This window comes from Triturus cristatus, chromosome 4_2 (genome assembly GCF_964204655.1).
Source record: "Triturus cristatus chromosome 4_2, aTriCri1.1, whole genome shotgun sequence".
Taxonomy (NCBI): domain Eukaryota; kingdom Metazoa; phylum Chordata; class Amphibia; order Caudata; family Salamandridae; genus Triturus; species Triturus cristatus.
The window spans coordinates 846051481-846069466 of NC_140586.1; the positions used below are offsets into that span (position 1 = coordinate 846051481).

General features: G+C 46.7%; 1 protein-coding gene across 1 annotated transcript in view; it reads right to left on the reverse strand.

Annotated features, from left to right (window-relative positions):
- The window catches only part of TESK2 (testis associated actin remodelling kinase 2), a 566234-nt gene that overhangs the window by 16389 nt on the left and 531859 nt on the right, over nt 1-17986 (reverse strand). Inside the window, exon 11 of the mRNA XM_085602833.1 lies at nt 1246-1387. Coding sequence (XP_085458959.1) covers nt 1246-1387 — 142 coding nt within the window. The remainder of the gene's footprint in view (nt 1-1245; nt 1388-17986) is intronic.

Here is a 17986-nt window from a genome sequence, read left to right on the forward strand (position 1 = left end):
AAGACTGCATAGATTTGAGCTTGCTGCAGGCAATGTTTGTCTTAATGTCACAGAACTTAACAGTAAAAACCAGCCCACCAGACTGTAAAAAGCCACCCACAAACATCCTAAAAAAAAGTCCACACGGGGACCTCTCAAACCAGCCCGTGGGCACTGCGTGATGGTTCTAAAGGTCTGTCCGAATCTGGCTGCAGAGCACCACCGAGTCACCTCAGTTCGAAGATGAACACGACTGCTATCACACTTCAATCTTGACATAAAGACTGACCAATTCCAGTTCAAACAACCTCTCACTGCCTTGGAAGGTACTTCAATCATATTTGCAACACACATTTATTCATTTCCCTGTTCATTCATTCATCCTGATTGGCAGCACCAGACTTATTCCAGGGTCAGGTCTGATGAAGCTATGCCAATGCATTTGGGCTTTCACACGGGTCTGCCAGTCCACTTAACATCTGACCTTTAACACCAAATGCATACCAGTGAGAGGACTTTACTGATCCCAGTCACCAAGGAGCTCCAACAAATCACCTACTCCAGTACTGGAAACCACACATTGCCCTGACCAGCAGCACCCAACATAACACAACATTGGGATTCTTACCCTGCCCGGTCAGTGTACCTCAAGATCAGCATCCAACAGATCATCCGTGGGATTTTGAAACAACGCCTCGCTTTGTGAAAGCAAATACGCCCTTCCAGTAACACTGCCCAGGTTTTTGAAATGGGAATGAGATTGTTATTCATTTATTTTTTTTCTAACATCATAATAATCCACATTTGTAAAGCGCGAACAATCACCCGTAAGGGTCTCTAGGCGCTGGGGGACGTCAGGAAGATTAAGCAAGCTACTGCCCAGAGTCACATGGTGCTGGGCTGATCTGCCGCCGGGGATCGAACCGTGATCTCCAGATTCCTGAGTCAGTCGCCCTGGCCGCTGTGCCACACCTCTTCATAGCATCGCCACCAGCACAGCAGCGGCCTCAGCATGACCACTTTACATCTGGCGGATTTCTAGTGACCCTCGCTCAGGTAGGCTAAAGAATGCCTTTGAAGCCCTAGTGTATGACAGAAGCCCTTCAGGGAGTCCTTGGAAAGGGACATGATGGTTCAGGTGAAGAAGCTCAGATGATTGTGCTGATACAGACTGATGCTGAAAGCCATGGACCAATGGAGTACTGGGGAACATTTACCACACAGCGCCAGAGAGGCACTCAAAAACCCTTGATTCCAAACACTCACCTTTTGGCACAGAAAGCATTTTCCTGTCAATGTTGTCTGGGAGTCGCTTCTCTCTCTCAGAATCTTCATTTTTCAACCGATTTAAAATTTGCTCTAGCGTTTGAACTATTTCGGCAAATGAAGGCCGGCGTTGAGGGTCCATCTAGAAGAAGACAACAGCGTTATTTTCTGGCACGCAAAGTGCACATTAATCTCTCCCTGCAAGGATTTTGCAATGAGAAAGGATAGGCAGGAAACTTACAAGCACTGGAGTTTGCCAAAAAGAAAGTAGCCCTGAAAAGAAATTGTGTTCAAAGAGTGAAAGTAAGACCTGCACAAACATGTGATGCAGTTATCGGTATCTGAATCTTCTCGCCAACTACAAAAAAAACACAGCAGATGAGAAGCTTATTCACTCTTATGAAAATGTATCTCAAATCACACTTAAAGCTATGTCACTTTAATGATAAGTTACATACAGGAAGTATACCATGAGCTATCTTTGAATAATGGCCCAAAAAAGATTAGTAATACTCTGGCGTGAACTGAATCTGAACCAGAGAGTATAGTAGACAAGCCAGTGATTCAGCAGAGTCTAAGTCCATTCCAGAGACGTGTGTGCCATTATTAGGTCAGCTCTGCAGGACTGTTGGATGCACCAAAGCCTTATAGAGAAAGGGAGCCCATGACCTGTAATACAAAGTGATGAACGCTATTCCGTTCAGGTCCTCCCAAGAGCAAGCTCATCTTTCAACTCAAATTATGACTTCTGTTTTACAGCTCACAAACATTACAAAGCAGAAATGTGGTGTTTGACATTTGGTAAGACTTTGAGCCACTAGTTAATGCAATAAATATCAGTGCAGTTCTTATTAACAAGATCTGTGTCTTAATGGGCTTGACTGAGGACAACAATTCTCAATTCAATGAGTGGGCTGCATATGCTTGACCGTATTGCGACTCAAAACCACAGCTAACAGGGCGCTCGATCTCAGACCTGGGTTCGAGTCTCGGTAATGACGCTGACCAGCCTGTGATTCTGGGCAAATCACTTAATCTCCAGGTGCCTAACAAAAAAAAATGAATGTGTGTCCTCATGTAACGTAACTAGTGCCATTTAAAGCGCTCCGATACCGGATTGGATTCGGGTCAAGTTCGTGCTATATAAAACTCTGCAAAAAAAAAAAAACACTTTCTGCATCCTGGTACAAAATGGAATTCATTTTTACCCAAACAAAAATGAGTAAATGAGGATATTTGTAAAGCAAAAGCAGCTGCCGCACCAGGGACATCAAGGCACTAGAGGGAACACTGACAGAAGCGAACAGCGTAATGTGTGAACAGTTACCCAGAGCAGGTGTTCAGCTTCTTGCGAAAGAAAAAATGCGGGAAGGAGCATTTCTAGGTGAAACTGGTTCTGCATTACAGCTGCTAGGAAAGCAGAGGGTCTTCCTCCCTTTCTGATCCAAATGAATTTGGGGATTTTAGGAAGTAATGTTAAAAAAAATCTTAACGAACATGCAGGGCAATAGCATTTGAACCAGTTGGAAATGTGCATAAGACCAGTCCTGTGAAAGACCCCAACTTCTAGTAAGAGCCTTAAAAGGTATTCTCTCTTCAATCAGGAGCCAGTGGAGTGTTTAAATGCTTGGCCGCAGATAGTCTTCGAGGAATTTTGAGATTGAGTCTTGCGGATGGGTTCTCTACTAGCTAGAGCCGATGAACCGGTCCCTCAGAAAAGGCTATGTAGATGGAATTGGCGTAGTCAAGACTGGTGGTAGTAATAGCATGTATTTTTTTTAAATTATAAATCTTTTTATTGAAAAACAACATTTTGAATTTACATATCCAGTCATCAGGTGTTTAGAGCATACTGGTTTGAGATTTGTTGATGTGGATATTACCCCGGTCCTTTGGTACTTTGCTAGGTCAATCTTCACAATGATTATTCTGTATAGATTCATCAAGTAGGGGATGGGGAGGAACAAGAGGGGGAGTACAAATGTTACCACGACAAACATTCCATTGAGTCCTTATTGGAGACCACTTTTTCGGGCCTCCCCTGGAAACATGTTCTGTTTTTTCTCGAAACATGCACCAGTCCAGGTCTGGTTTCCATGAGTTTAGGCCTGGGGCTTCATTTGCCCCCCCATATTCTGGCAATATTACGCTTGGCTACTGTGTGCCCCAGGGTTGCCCATGTTTTCTCCTTGCTGCTCAGGTCCCTCGACACCTTTTAGCCTCTAGGTTCAGGTCCAGTCCCAGAACTTCTTCCATACATTTGAGAACATCTGTCCAATACTTGCTAATTTTGGAACACTCCCACAGTAATAGCATGTATGATGGTTTTCAAAGAAAGACGTTCCAGAATTTTCTCATGGCTCAGAAAAGGCAAAAGCAAAAGGCAGAAACTGAGGTGATCTAATTTCTAAAAGATAAATATGACTCCTAGGTTTCCCGAGCGCTGCTGGTCACCAAGAGAGGGGCCAGATCGAACTAGGGGAACCGAAGATATAATCCCCACTGCATGAGTTTAATTTGAGGCAACTGTTATTCACCCATGTTGCCACAACTGTCATACAGGCCTTATAGGAACTTAATACCCAAGAAGATTCAATTGACAAAAGCAACTTTGTCTCATCTGCAAATGAAACTTTTCTTAGCCTGAAGCTCTTCACCAAGTCCACTCGCGGGGCCATATATATGTTCAAGAGAACTGGGCTAAGAGAGGAGCCCCAAGGCACCCCAAAGGCAAGTTTTACTGCAGCTTAAGAGAGGGTGGCAAGACTGAGGGCAGGCAGTCAGTGAGGAATGAATTAACCCTACTGCCATCCGGTTTGCAAAGGCCCAGCTCTTTGAGGCTGTGCAGGAGCACCAGGTGGGAGGTAATACTGAAAGGAGCACGAGCACAGCTATCCCACACTGGTGAGCTCAGTGACTGCAAGTTGGGCTGGAAAGTTAGTTGTTGACCATTTGTTCCAGCATTTTTTAAACCGAATGTATTCAGGAAAAGGGTCTAAAATTGCCAAGGACTGCAGGAATCAGCTGATGGCTGCTTTAAAAGTGGTCATATTTGAGCCGTTCCAGTTCAGGGGTAACTTAGCAGTGAGAACAGAGGTACTAAAGTTTATTTAAGATAGAGTTGATTACATTAATGACCAATTAATGATGCGGGTAGGACAAGGATCAGTAGGTGAGGGTTATTTGCAAGAAAGTAGTGCTTGTTCTGATTTTGCAAGAGATTTCTTTGAATTTGGCAAGCGATGTGTCAGCAACTGAGCACAAGTTGGAAAGAAAGTAGGGACTAGGAGTAATAGGAACAAAACCTTTCTAAATGCAAACAATTTTATCTTTTGGAAAATATTGGAGCGGTTGTCACGTAGGGCTGCTGATGGGGATACAGAGATTTGGCAGAGCTCTAGGGAGAGAAGGAAACTGTTGCTTACCCTGTAAGCATCCGTTTATGGCATGTAGTGCTGTAGATTCACATGCTGTGCATACTCCTGCCATCTAGTGCTCAGACCAGATGTGTGCAAGCTGTTTTTCTTCAAAGAAGTCTTTCAAATCATGAGGTACTGTGACTCCTCTTGCTGATAATGCGAATGGACATCGAGTCCATTGTTAGATTGTTTTTCCCCGCATAGCAGGTGAGGTTGGAATGTGAAGTGAAGTATAGAGAGATGTATATGCAGGAGAGAGGAAAAGAGGTAGTAAAAAACAAACACTGCAAAAGCCATGGGTGTCACGGGAGGAGGGTGGGCGCATGTGAATCTACAAGCACTAAATGCCACAGGATGTTCATAGGGGAAGTAACAATTTCTGTTCGAGGCATGTGTGGCTGTAGATACACATGCTGTGCATAGACTGTAAAGCAGTCCTCCCAGATGTGGTGGGCTTTAGGACGAATGGACAAAGTTGCTTTAGCATAGCATGTTTGGATGCATTTCATGATCCATCTTGCAATGCCTGGTTTGGACAGAGCCTTCCCTTTATGGGGGTTTTGAGAAAGCAACAATGTTGTGTGCTCCTAAATAGTTTAGTTCTTTCAATGTAGTACATGAGGATTCCTTTCATATCCAAAAGTATAAAGAGTCCGTTCCGCAACAGAGTTAGGTTGTGGGGGGAAAAAAACAGGAAGTTTAAAGAACTGATTACGGTAAAACTGGGATACTAGCAGATGATTTTGGGGTTGCTTTGATGGATAACCCCAACCTATGAACTTGGAAAAAAGTTATTCTCAGGTCAATACCTCTAGCTCATGGACACATCTGTGGGAAGTGAAAGAAACTAGAAATGCCACCTTTCAATAAAGGTATTGAAGGGGACAGGAGCGGAAGGGCTCAAACAAAGGACTCACGAGTCTTTTCACTAAAACGTTAAGATTTCATATTGGGACTGGTGGGATCAGAGGGGGAATGAGCCTTTTGAGCCCTTCCATTAAAGCTTTGAATGACTGGTATCCAGAAGAGAGAGACGTGTTCTACTCTGAAGGTAAGTGGCCACAGCAGCCAGGTGTAGCTATTTTGAGGTGAAGGCTAGGCCTAAAAACTGCAAATGTAGCAGACCATGTACTGCACTTTGGCCTTTAAGGGATCAATAGGTTTTGAGTGACAATAGCACACAAACCTCAACTACTTGGCTGCATAGCATGCCTGGGTGGTAGGTCTGAATACTTCTTAGAGAAAGCTCATGCATTCAGGTGGACGATTAAGGTACCAAATTCTATTACCTCAGGAACCAGATTGCAAGGTTGAGAGACCGGAGGTCAGGTGCCGGATTTCTCCATGGTTCTGCGCGAGAAGGCCTTACCAAAAAGAGAGGAAGCCATCAAGGGCACAGGGTACCAATCAACAATAATTTTAACAATATTCCCCTTAGGATGTACACTCAAAACTCAAAACTTGCCAAACAATTAAGCTACATTCAAAGCCACTTACTCACCATAAGTGTGAGCCACAGGGATTGAGAAAAATACATATGATTTTTCTAATTCATATATAAACACTGCCTGAAAACACTGCCTTTGGATTGTGGGTGTGGGAACCTGGAGGCAATGTTTGGGCATTTGGCTTTCTCTGCTGTGGCGGAAAGGTCCATCTCTGGAAAGCTCCAGGGCTAGAAGTACTGGCAGAGGACTAATGGGCGGAGTTTCCACTTGTGTACCTGTTGCTACATTCTACTGAGGTGGTCAGCAAAGCCGTAGTCCTTTCCTGGAAGGTACTTTGCTAACAAATGGATTTTGTGGTGAACCCATCACCAAATGCTCTGGGATAACTGAGAGTTGGGGAGACTGGCCTCTGCCCGGTTTTTTAAAGTAACACACTTATTTTGTTCATATGAACAAGAATGACCTTGTGCATCAGGAGAGGTAGGAAAGACTTCAACGCTGGGTAAACGGCTAGAAGTTCGAGATAACTGATGTGGTGGCCCGGGTGTTTGGGCCCGCATTGGCCCTGGACAGTCAGATACTGCAAGTGTGCACCTCACCCTGTAAGGGAGGCATGTTATGATGGTCCTCTGCTGAACTGGGTCTAGAGAAGGTCGCCTCTGCATCAGATTGTTGGTGTTCCACCACTGCAGAGAGTGGCGACCAATCAACACTAGATCATCCCAATGACCATCCGCTTAAGACCATTGAGCTGCTAGGCACTCCTGCAACGGAAGCACATGTAGTCTGGCATGGGGTACTATAGCAATGCAGGAGGCCATCATGCCAATTAGACGCATGGCTGTCCTGACTGAGACCAGACGGTCTGGTTGGAAAAGAGGAATTAATGCTTGAAAGGACTGTGGCATGGCTTAGCCAGACCCAGCCAGGATAATCTCCGAATTGAGAATTGCGTCTAGGAATTATTGGATCTGCAGGGGTTGTAGGTGGGATTTGGTGGTGTTGATGGTAAACCCTAGGTCATGTAGTCGAGCTTTGGTAATCTGAGTGTTTCCGCTGCATTGCTGGTGGCATTTTTGATCAGCCAGTCATCTGGGTAAAGGAAGACATGAATGTCCTGTCTGCACAGATGAGCATCTACCAACGTAAGACACTTAGTTAACACATGGGGTGCAATGGTGACCACAAAAGGGAGCACTTTGAACTGGTAACGCTTTCAGCTGACCACACACCTGAGAAATTGGCGATGAGCCGGGTGTACTGGTGTATGAAAATAGACGTCTTCAGGTCGAGAGCAGTCATGAAGTCGTCTATGTGCAGAAGTGGAACAACATCTTGAAGACTAACCATATGAAAGTGTTTTGAGAGAATGTATTAGTTGAGAGGCCGGCGGTCCACAATGGTGGGAGCTGTCCTTTTTGGGAATTAGGAAGTATACTTCGATACCCAGGTAAAGTTGGGGGGACGAGTTTTATAGCCCCTTAAGAAGTAGTGCTTTGACTACAGTCCTGTGTAGCCTCTGGTGTTCTGTGGAGTGTTTGCATTGGTGATGTGGAATGGTGGGACCTGTGGAAATGAGCCCCAGGCAATAACCCGGTCTGATAATGCCCAACACCCACTGGTCGGAAGGCGACGTTCCGTCAAATGTAGAAGAACTGTTGAAGACGCCCCCAAAAAGGTGTTGTGTAATCTAGGGAGGGGAGCCAAGACATGGGAGGGGAGGGGGGGGATAAGTCCGGGTTTGAAGGTGGTGGCAGCACAGTTGGGGGAGCCACCTTCACAAAAAGCGCCTTTTGAATTGCTTCCTCTGGAGGATCCCCTGAAGTAGGTTCTGCAAGAGGGTTGCTGGGCCTGTAAATATAGGTAGAATGTTGAGGCGTCGGGGAAAGTAGTCTGAGCCTCCACGGAAGGGTGTGTGATGAAAGGTGCCATGAGGTGCAGCTGTTTGAAGTGCACTCATAGCCTTTGCAGTCTATAATTTTTGAATTTCTCTAAAGTTTGGTCTACCTGCAGATCAAAAAGATACGGAGCATCACAAGGCATGTGAAGGAGGTTCAGTTGGACCTCTGGCTTGAAGCTAGAAATATATGGAGCCGGGCATACCTGCGCGAGAGCAGCCTGGAGTACACACCTCTGCCAACCGTGTCCGCGGCATCAAACGCACAGCGGACAGTGGCATTAGAGATCTGGGTCCCCTGAGACAATCTCATAACCCCTTTCCCTGTGTAACTCTGGAAGATGCTGGAGGATCTCCTCCATTTCATCGCAGTGGGCACAGTCTTATCTAGAGAGTAGCCCAATGGCGTTAGCAATGTGACAATGATTGGCTGATTGCGTGGCCACCCTCTTACCCGCAGCGCCTATACGCTTTACTCTCCTTGTCCATCACCAGTAGCATGAGAATTGGCTCGCTTACAGGCTGTAGTGATGAGGGAGTAAGGAGGGTGTTGTCCACTAATGTAAATGGGGTTGGTAGGGGAGACACCTTGTACTTTTTGTCCAACCTGGGAGTTATGACCTAGCGTGGACGTGTTCTTGAAAAATGTCAGGAGTGTGGCAGATTATGACTGAGAATGGGAAAGTTTTGGGTGGATCGGTCAGTGGAGGAGAGGGTTTCAAAGAGTAAGTCCTCCTCCAAAAGCTGTGTGTGAAGTTCCACCTTATCGAAGAAGGCTGCCCCCCCCCCCCCCAATAAGTTCCGGATAGGATGTGGAATCGCCCAGTGGAGAGAGGTGGGCAGAGTGTAAGTTGGAGTTTGTATCCCCAGTGAATTTTTGCCATAGGAATCCCATGTCGCTCAGCGGAGAAGTATTGACCAGCTGTGTCACAATGAGGTGACCCCTAAGGTGTAATGTCAAGTGGATCCCCTGAAGAAGCAGGCGGGGAAGCTGAAGATTGAGGAAAAGGGTGGGGTGATGTATGTGTGAGGAGTAAGGGGCTAGTAGCCTTGTCTGCCTTCTTGCACTACTTTAGTGGGGTTGGAATGTCCAAGGCGTCCTCGAAGGATAGCTGACATTTGGAGGGTTGAGCACTGCATACTCTGAAGGGTGGGTGAGGATCCAGCCCGCTTGAGGATGGATGACCAATTGTCTCTGCCGAGCATTTATCTCCTCCTGTAGTTTGTGGAGAATTGGTTCCCCAGTGCAGGAGCTTATTTCAGATTTGCTGGTCAACGCCAAAGGTTTCGGCTCCAAAAGCAGCTTTGATTTCTGCGCAGATGGTTTGGTTGGCGCCAAGGTGGAAAGGCTGGGCGCTGAAGGTCGAGCCAGTCTCACTGATTTTCTCGGTGCCGAGCTGGAGTGTGCGGCACCTCTGAAGAGGTCTGTCAGTGCGGGCCACGGCCTGAAGGCAGTGGTGGCCCTGTGGCTGGTCTCTGGCGTTCCAGAGTGGCTGGATGTCACTTGGCAGAGGGCTGCTCAGCTTGAGAGCAGTGGCGAGGGGGTACCGTACTCTGTTCCTGCTCAGCTGGAAGAAAGTCATTGATTTCCAATTTGGAGCGGTCCTCTGTGCCTACATGACATCTTGAGACGCTAAGCACAACAGTCTAAGGGTGTTTTTGAAGCAGCAAGCATCGCAAACAGGCTCATTGTGCTCTGGCAAAAAACACAAATTGCAGACCTGATGGAGATGGACATATGCGGAACAGTGAAGATACAGAAGTAGGGCCACAATGGGTGTGGCCCTGGAGGCGGCCATGGTGGACCTAGTAAAGTCACAAATGTCGTCCCGAGAGCGAACCAGTGTGGACCTAAAAGAGCACCATAATGGTGTAGAACCGGAGCACAGGTCCAAACCAGACAGCGGAAAGAAAAAATATCTAACAGGGTGGATGACAATGCACATTACCAGCAAAAGGAGGAGTTATAGTACCTCGTCACTCAAAAGACTTCTTTGAAGAAAAATAACTTGCACACATCCAGGCCCAACACTAGATGGCAGGAGTATGCATAGAATGTCTATCTACAGCCACACATGCCTCGAACATTTATGATGTTTCCTTATGGGTATTTTTGGCCATGTTGAGTCGCCTTTCATAGAGTTCTGGATGAGCTGTTTTAATAAGCTTATGGCAATTTTTGAATCTCTTCATTAAACACACATCCTTTATAATGCCAATTTGAAAACTGACGACTCCTGTGTCGCTAAAATGTTATTGCAAATAAATCAGGCTCTCCCAATGCCCTTTTTAGGTCTCGCGCCTAGCGTTGCAGTGCGCAACACTGCTCGCGCAGCGTGAGACCTCATGTAGGGGGTTCTGAAAGCTGACCACACGCTTGTGCGTGTGGTTTTGCTTTCGCTGGCTGTCATTGGCTTTAGCGTGTTTTTTTGTTTTTTTAAATAAGGCACGCAATAGGGCAAAGGCGGGCGCATGTCCCGCCTTTCCTCTGCCCATTCCCGTTGGTGTCTGTTACTCGCATCAGCGGCACAGACAACAGGCTCCCTCTGCCCGCTCCTCTGTGGTGCGCGCGCATCACTGGTTTCATTTCAGCACGGAAGGGGCGGTGGAGGTGCTGCTGGAGCAGTCTCTGCGCCTGTGGTGAAACGTAAAGTTACACCAGGCAGCGCCTCGAGACGCTCATCGGTGAGTTGCCACCTTTTATAAATGATAGATTTATTTATTTATGGACCATAATCCAAACTCTGATCTCCCTAAATCCACCCGGTGTCGCTGAACCCTGCACAGTATGAACTAGGCAGGGTCCTCTGACGTCAGCATGCCGGTGCAAAGTGACCTCTGCATTGCAGGGGCTTGGAGCGCTATAATTTAGGCAGTCACTTCATCCATAGCGTTTTCATTGTTTTACTGCATCCACGCGCTCTAGATAAAAAGAGTCACTCCCAACCAATTGGATGTAAGAGTGGGCCTTGCCGAGATTCGAAGCAGCGATTTACTTGTCACAGTAGGAGATAGCGGCGAGCACTTAAGCCAGTGGGCCGTTACCTGCATGTAGGGAGCGTCAACCGAGACGCACTCAGGAGAAAAAGAAAGGGTAAAATGTGTGCAGAACATCTGTCTTGGGCAAGGATGACCAGGAGGGACAACACCTGTGCAGGTCAGGGACCGAAGATGCTGATTACAGCGCCTGGAAGCCATAGCGCTGCGTCCCGTGTACTTGGGAGGAAAGACGTCATCTCCCTGGACAGAGCCTGGACCCACTCTGACTTACGGCCTGCATTTTTGGGCCCGCTTGTCCCTCTCGCCCTGCCCTCTCCTCCTCTTTCTGCCCCCCTCATTCTCTCAAAAGTCCCTGCTCTCCCTCACTCGTTGTCCTGCCCCTCCCCCTGCTCTCTTCTCGATCTCCCTCATTATCTCACAAGTTAATTTTCTTCCTCACTCGTTGCCCTGTCCCTCCCTCCCCTCTTTTCCTCTCTGCCCCCTAATTCTCACAAGTCCCTTCTCTCCCACACTCGTTGTCCTACCCCTCCATCCCTGCCTTTTTTTCCTCTCTGCCCCCCTCATTCTCTCACGAGTCCCTTCCCTCCCTCACTTGTTGTCCTGCCCCTCCGAGGCACATCTCTCATCTGCCAGGCTCTATTCTAGCATTGAGCAGCCTGCGCCAGACACTCGCAGCTACACATGGGAACACGCATAGGACGAGAAGCCACAAACAAACCTCGGGGTGTCGGCGTGGCGGGCTTTACAGCTTGAATGAACACGCCACAACTGTATGCAGACCGGACAGCTTATCAACACCCTCCCAAAAGCACAAACACACTTCGTGGATGGGAAAGTACATTTCAACGATCATTGGGACGTAAACATAGCACGTCATAGTAATTCACAGACCAGAACACCAAACACACTCCATAGACGAGGACACCATTGAACTTCACAGGAAAGAACACCACAGGTCGAATTAGCGCTATATAAAACTTTCAAAATAAATAAATAAAATAAATGTAATGGATGCCAAAGGCCATGTACATAAGAGTAGAACTGGGTAGAATGGGCTTGTGTGAGGGGTCTCTTCAGTTGCAGAGGGAATGTTTAGGTGGGAAGAGGGTTCTCTAAACAACTATGGAGGTTTATCAGAGCTGGAATGAAGGTGGAACCCACCAGATCCTTGGTCCAGCAGAGATTAGTCAGCCAGATCGGGGATCCGTTTGGCCCCAGAGAAATTTGCTGACATGGTCTCAGTGTAATTTGCCAACATGTGGACACAATTCAGCTGCCTCCGCACGTGCTCTGCCTGGCAATAAGGTGGCTTTTTACGACCTCTTCTGTCTTGGGCCCAAAACGAAGGGCAATTTAAAGGGCCATCAGCCCTCTTTTTGTTGGAGTACACTCCTGTCTGGGAGCTATCTGCAGCCTTACACATAGGTGCCAATGCACCCTGTGAAACAAAGCCACACAGCTTGCTATCACCTCACGAGTACTTAAGAGAAACTTAAGACATTTGGAGTCCGTTTTTTGACTTTGTGCAACCACCTGTGAAAGAGCTGTGCATGCGCTGTAAGAGTGTCACATGCATCCATATGTGTGAGTATTTACACGAACAACAATTTAAATGGCTATCGCTAATTTGTTGTATTTAATATTTTTATAGCTCTAAACATCCCACTGTAAGGTGTCAGAGCACTTTACATCACACGTATACATTATACATGGACAATAAATCATGCAACTGTGTAATGTAAATCAATGTACAGGGTGTTACACAAGACGACAAGGGTTTCCAGGGTTAGAAGTAACACATCGGCTTCAATGTTTGGGATTAGGAGCTAAGATTGTATGGCAAGGGAAAACACAAAGTCAGGATTTAAAACGTGGCATAGTGCTTGGAGTTCTCTTATTACTAACCAAAGACACCTATTTAGTAGCCTTATCATAACAGATTCAGGAAAATATATACGGTTTTCAACCCATGGCCTGCAGTTTAGTTGCAGTCTTTGATGCCTGTTCACTGCTCACTTTATGAACTGCAAGTAATCACAAGCATTTGCAATGCAATAGGGCTCGCATTACTGAAATCTTGAGGTATTGGCGTTGCATTATAATGTGCAAAGTCAATAGCTAAAACTTTTATTAATGCGAGACGTATTGCATTGCAAATGCTTGTTTACCTTGACATTTTACAGCCTCTAATTTGCAAAATTAACTTCAATCAGGAGCAGTGCATGTAAGATCCCTTTGTTATAGAAAGTCAGGGTGTACCTTGGTGCATTGAGTAGTTTTCGTCCTCTTTCGTTTTAAAATATTTGTGCAGATTACTGAAAGATTTGTTAATATTCAACAGACTAAACCCACTGTCAAACTCACTAGTGGGCGTTTCACAAGGTGGGTTTCGCCCACAGCATGATACTTAAGCAGCATTGTTTGCCACTCTAAATTAAAGGATCACGGTGGCTCTGCTACTCTATGCTTTTAGAGCTCTCTGCAGACTTGACATTGTTTGTCACAAAAACGTACTAAATAGGCTCGCTGGAATGGCTAAGCAGGTCTTATCTTACTTTCAATCCTTTTTGACTGATCGTAGTGGGTCAGTTTTTATGCCCCCCCCTCTCACCAACTGCAATGTGGAGTCCCACAGGGCTCATTGTTTAGCCCTACTCTATGTAATCGTTTTTGTGCACTACCTGCACTTATGAAAAGCTACAATCTTTCATATATGTGCTTTGCTGATGATACCCAAATCATCCTAAGATTGCAATGTGGGGGATCAATGGCTGCATTTCAGTTTCATGTGCGACTGAGGTGGTTACTGACCAAATGTCTTGCAGCAATTTGGAAATTCACCACAATAAAACTAAGGAATTGATCTTGGGCACTTCATCAGAATGGTGGTGAAGTCCCTGGGGCACCCAGTTAAAACTGAAAAATGCTGGAATTATTCTTGATTTCAATTTGATTTTAAAACTAAAGTTGCTAAAAAGGCTGTATATTACCTTCCACTATCTGTTAATTTTACTACCAACAAGCTATGATTCGCGCACCACTGGATTATTGTAATGAAATTTAATTGTATTTTCCTGCATATGATAGTCAGATGCTTCAAATTAAGCTAACTTGCACAGCCTATGTCCCTTAGAATCTTCCTAGCTGTGTCTCAATCACCTTACTACTCCTGCTCCTATTGAAGAAAGTTCTTTTCAAGAGCCTGTATTTTTTTTCAACGCTCTCAGGAATCTTTGCTCAAAATTTACTCATTGGCTGTTCCAGCCTTAAGTTCACCTAGACCTTTACACTTTGCCTATGCCCATCTTGCAAATTCCTAAAATCAGCAAAGTACAACAGGGGGTGATGTTCCTTTGCTTGTTGCCGTTCAGCGCCTGGAATCAGGCCTGCCAAGTATCACGCATAAGGCGTGACGCTAACGCATTTCAGTGTGGTGTTCCTGCATCCCCGCACTGAAATGCATGGTCACGCATTTTTTGCTACTGACCGCACTCTGCTGACAGCGCTGAAACTGGCTGTCCACTACGACAAGTGCTAGTGCGCGCTGCCGCCACCTGTGTGCGCCCTGAGCCGCAGCAGACTTCCCTTGCCAGCAGCAGCAGCTCAAGAGTTAAAGATCTGCTCCCAGACAAGGTTACAAAATCTGCCCTGGTGCCTGCGAAATTACCGCCGGCACTGCACCGGCTTCACGGCTAGTGTCAGTCACAGTGAGCCACGCTGACAGCACAATTAATACAGAGACCTGGTGGGACCGCCGCCTGCCCTCAGCAGTCGTTGCATTATAGGCGGTGGCACCCTGGGGGGGGGGGGGGGGGGGGGGGGGGGGGGGGGAATGTGACCTCAAGTCCTCCCGTAACAGGAAGTGAAGAGGTCGGTCAGAAGCGGTGGGCCGGGGACTGGACTGACTGTTGTGGTGGTGGTGCTGTGTCATCGGTCCCGTCCACGCGGCGTCCTCTTAGTCTTAGTGTGTCTGAGACTGAATGCGCTGCTGCCTGCGCAGGAGGAGCAATAATTTATTATAATATTAACCCGGCTGCAGCGTTGGACCGGCAGGATGGCATAACATCGTCCTAACCTGCTGACAGTGAAGTTCTCTCCATTACTTCCTGTCCCTGCTTAGGTTGGTTGTGACAGTGGAGAGTCACTCAGGTTTCCAAGGTTTTAGTTCCGGACTCAGGGTTCGAGCGAGTGTGACACCATAACAGAGTCCACGGTCCAGGCCTCGAGTCAAGGTGCAGGGGAAAGTCGTCGTGGTTGGCTGGCTCGTACCGTGACAGCGCTGCAGTGTTCTCCACGCCACAAGTATGTGTGTCACACTGACTACCTTTTAAGTAGCAGTCGGATCATAGTTGCAGTATGACGGTCTCACTCGCCGCTTGGCATTGAAAGATACTAGCTCCTCTTCATCGGGTGAGTGCTGCTGCTGCTCACAAGTATCACCAGCTCACTATTGTACTTCGCGATAGTTTCACTAATGTACACTCCTACTGTATAACCTACTTTTGTTATTTTGTTTTATTCTAGCATTGTAACTGTGTATAACCCTCCAGGTAATTACATAAATGTGCATGCTATATAAAAATTCACGTAAATAGATAAAACATGTATTCCCTCTTTCTTCCCTCACCCCCCCTACCTAAGCCTCAGTTTCTGTGAAGTCAGCCCATCTCCCGTATTAAAGGCGCTATCTCTGCCAGAGGGAGGCTAGAGTACCGCAGGGGAAGCCTTTCACCATCTCAGTTGTGTTCTGTCTGCAGAGCAGAGGGGGATTTTCTGACATGTACACCGGAGTCATGGCACAGGCAGCCAGGGCCTCTAGGAACTGCTGGAGGAGAGCTAAGTAAGGGCACAGGCAGCAAGGGCTTCCAGGCACGCACACTGTTAGAACCGAATTCGGGTAACAGCATGATAGCAAATAAACAGAAAAAGCTAAGAGAAACAACCACAGGTAGGACTATCTGCAGCCGGTCTGATTCGCCTGTAGAGCGGCTGACTATCCTTAAGGCACAAGAGCACTTTAACTATTTTCATTTGTTTAAGCGTGCATTGACAATACATTACTATTTTAAAATAACTTCAACATTGTTATCCAGATCTGTAGTGCTACTTTTTAAATGAAAAGAGGTTTTATTTGATTATTGTATTTAACATTGCATCTTTGCTTACAACATTCTAGTTAGTAGTCGCCACATATGACTAAGCAACACGTCTGCATTCTTGCACCTGTGCATGTAGTGTAGTCTGAAGTTCTATGCCTGTGAAGGAAGATTATTCTAAGTATATGCTATTTTAATAGCACAAACCAAGGCAAGTGGAGAAAGGCACAATTACAGTCAGCAAGTGATGGGAGAGGTAACTGGGTTCTTTGAGGAGACCGGTAATATTACTGCATTGTGCGGTCATGTTCTTTAAAAAGGTGCATCTACAACTCTTTCCTCAGTTGCAGCAGTGTTGAGGCAGTCCTGATGGATACAGGGATATTTTTCCAGACCCTTCATGCATTGATGGAGAAAGTCAATTGCCAGTTTTATCACTGAGTTTTTGGTCACCAGTCTGGTCTACACCAGTGTTCCCACGAAGGTGCGCACCTGTGCGCGCGCGCAGCTCAGTACCCCCGAGCGCGCAGTGCTGTGTGTGTGGCGCGCACACACATCACCAAGAGCATTTGCGCCTCCGCTGCAGCGCGAAAAACGGGCATTTCCACCTTGCAGAGGAACGAAAAGTTTCTTACCTGTCGGTGTAGTTTTGCAGCTTGAAGATCTTTCTGGATTCACTAGCTGTGCATTATTCCGCGATCTTGTGGTTGGGTCCGGATTCGTAGTCTTTTTTTTTTTTTTTTTTGTAGCCCAGGTGGGCGTCGACGTCCACCATTTGGTGCACCTCCCGTGACGTCGTCGTGCTTCCTGCGGAAGTCCCACCTTTGGGGCGCCATCTTCGGGTTCTTTTTTCCCTGTTTTTTTTTTTTTTTAACCCTAGGCGATTGATTAATCCTTTTGTCCATATTTCTGTACGTATCCACTTTTTTGATCCTATCCATTTCACCCCCTCTTCCTCCAGCCTCATCTTCCTGGCGGAGGTGGGTGGGTTCGCTAGTGAATCCAGAAAGATCTTCAAGCTGCAAAACTACACCGACAGGTAAGAAACTTTTCGTTTTGCAGCGTGAATCTTTCTGGATTCACTATGCTGTGCATAGATTTTGTAGCGGTTTTCCTATTTTTGTGGTGGCTGGGTGGAAGATGATCGCTGGTCGTTGAAAATGTGTTGTAGCACCTTCTGTCCGACCTGTGCTTCCTTATTCATTTGAATGTCCACGCAGTAGTGCTTTGTGAACGTGTGCACAGATGCCCAAGTTGCTGCGAGACAAATGTCTTGGATGGGCGTGTTTGCCAGGAAGGCAACTGTGGCCCCCTTCTTCCTTGTGGAGTGAGCTTGTGGCCCCTCCGTTAGCTCCTGTCCAGCCTGTTTGTGACAGAATTGGATAGTGAGGGCAATCCACCTAGCGATGGTGCCCTTGGTCACTGGTCTACCCATGAAGCTAGTTGCAAAGGACACAAACAGCTGCTTCGACTTCCTGAGTTCTTTGGTTCTTTCAATGTAGTGCATCACCGCTCTTCTGGCATCGAGGGTGTGCAGGGCCTTTTCTGCATTTGTAGTCGGGTTTTGGAAGAAACTCGGTATCTGTATACTCTGATTCATGTGAAACGCCGACACTACCTTGGGCATGAAGTGTGGGTCCGTCCTCAGGACTACCCTGTCCTTGTGAATTTGAATGTAGGGCTCCTGTAGCGTTAGTGCTTGAAGCTCGCTCACTCTGCGTAGTGAGGTTATGGCCACTAGAAAGGCAGTCTTCATCGTCAACATTTGTAGATTGGCCTTGTGAATGGGTTCAAACGGCGCCTTCATGAGCTCCGTCAGAACCACGTTTAAATTCCATGCCGGCGGCGGCAACCTTTTCGGGGGTGCCATTCTTTTGGCTC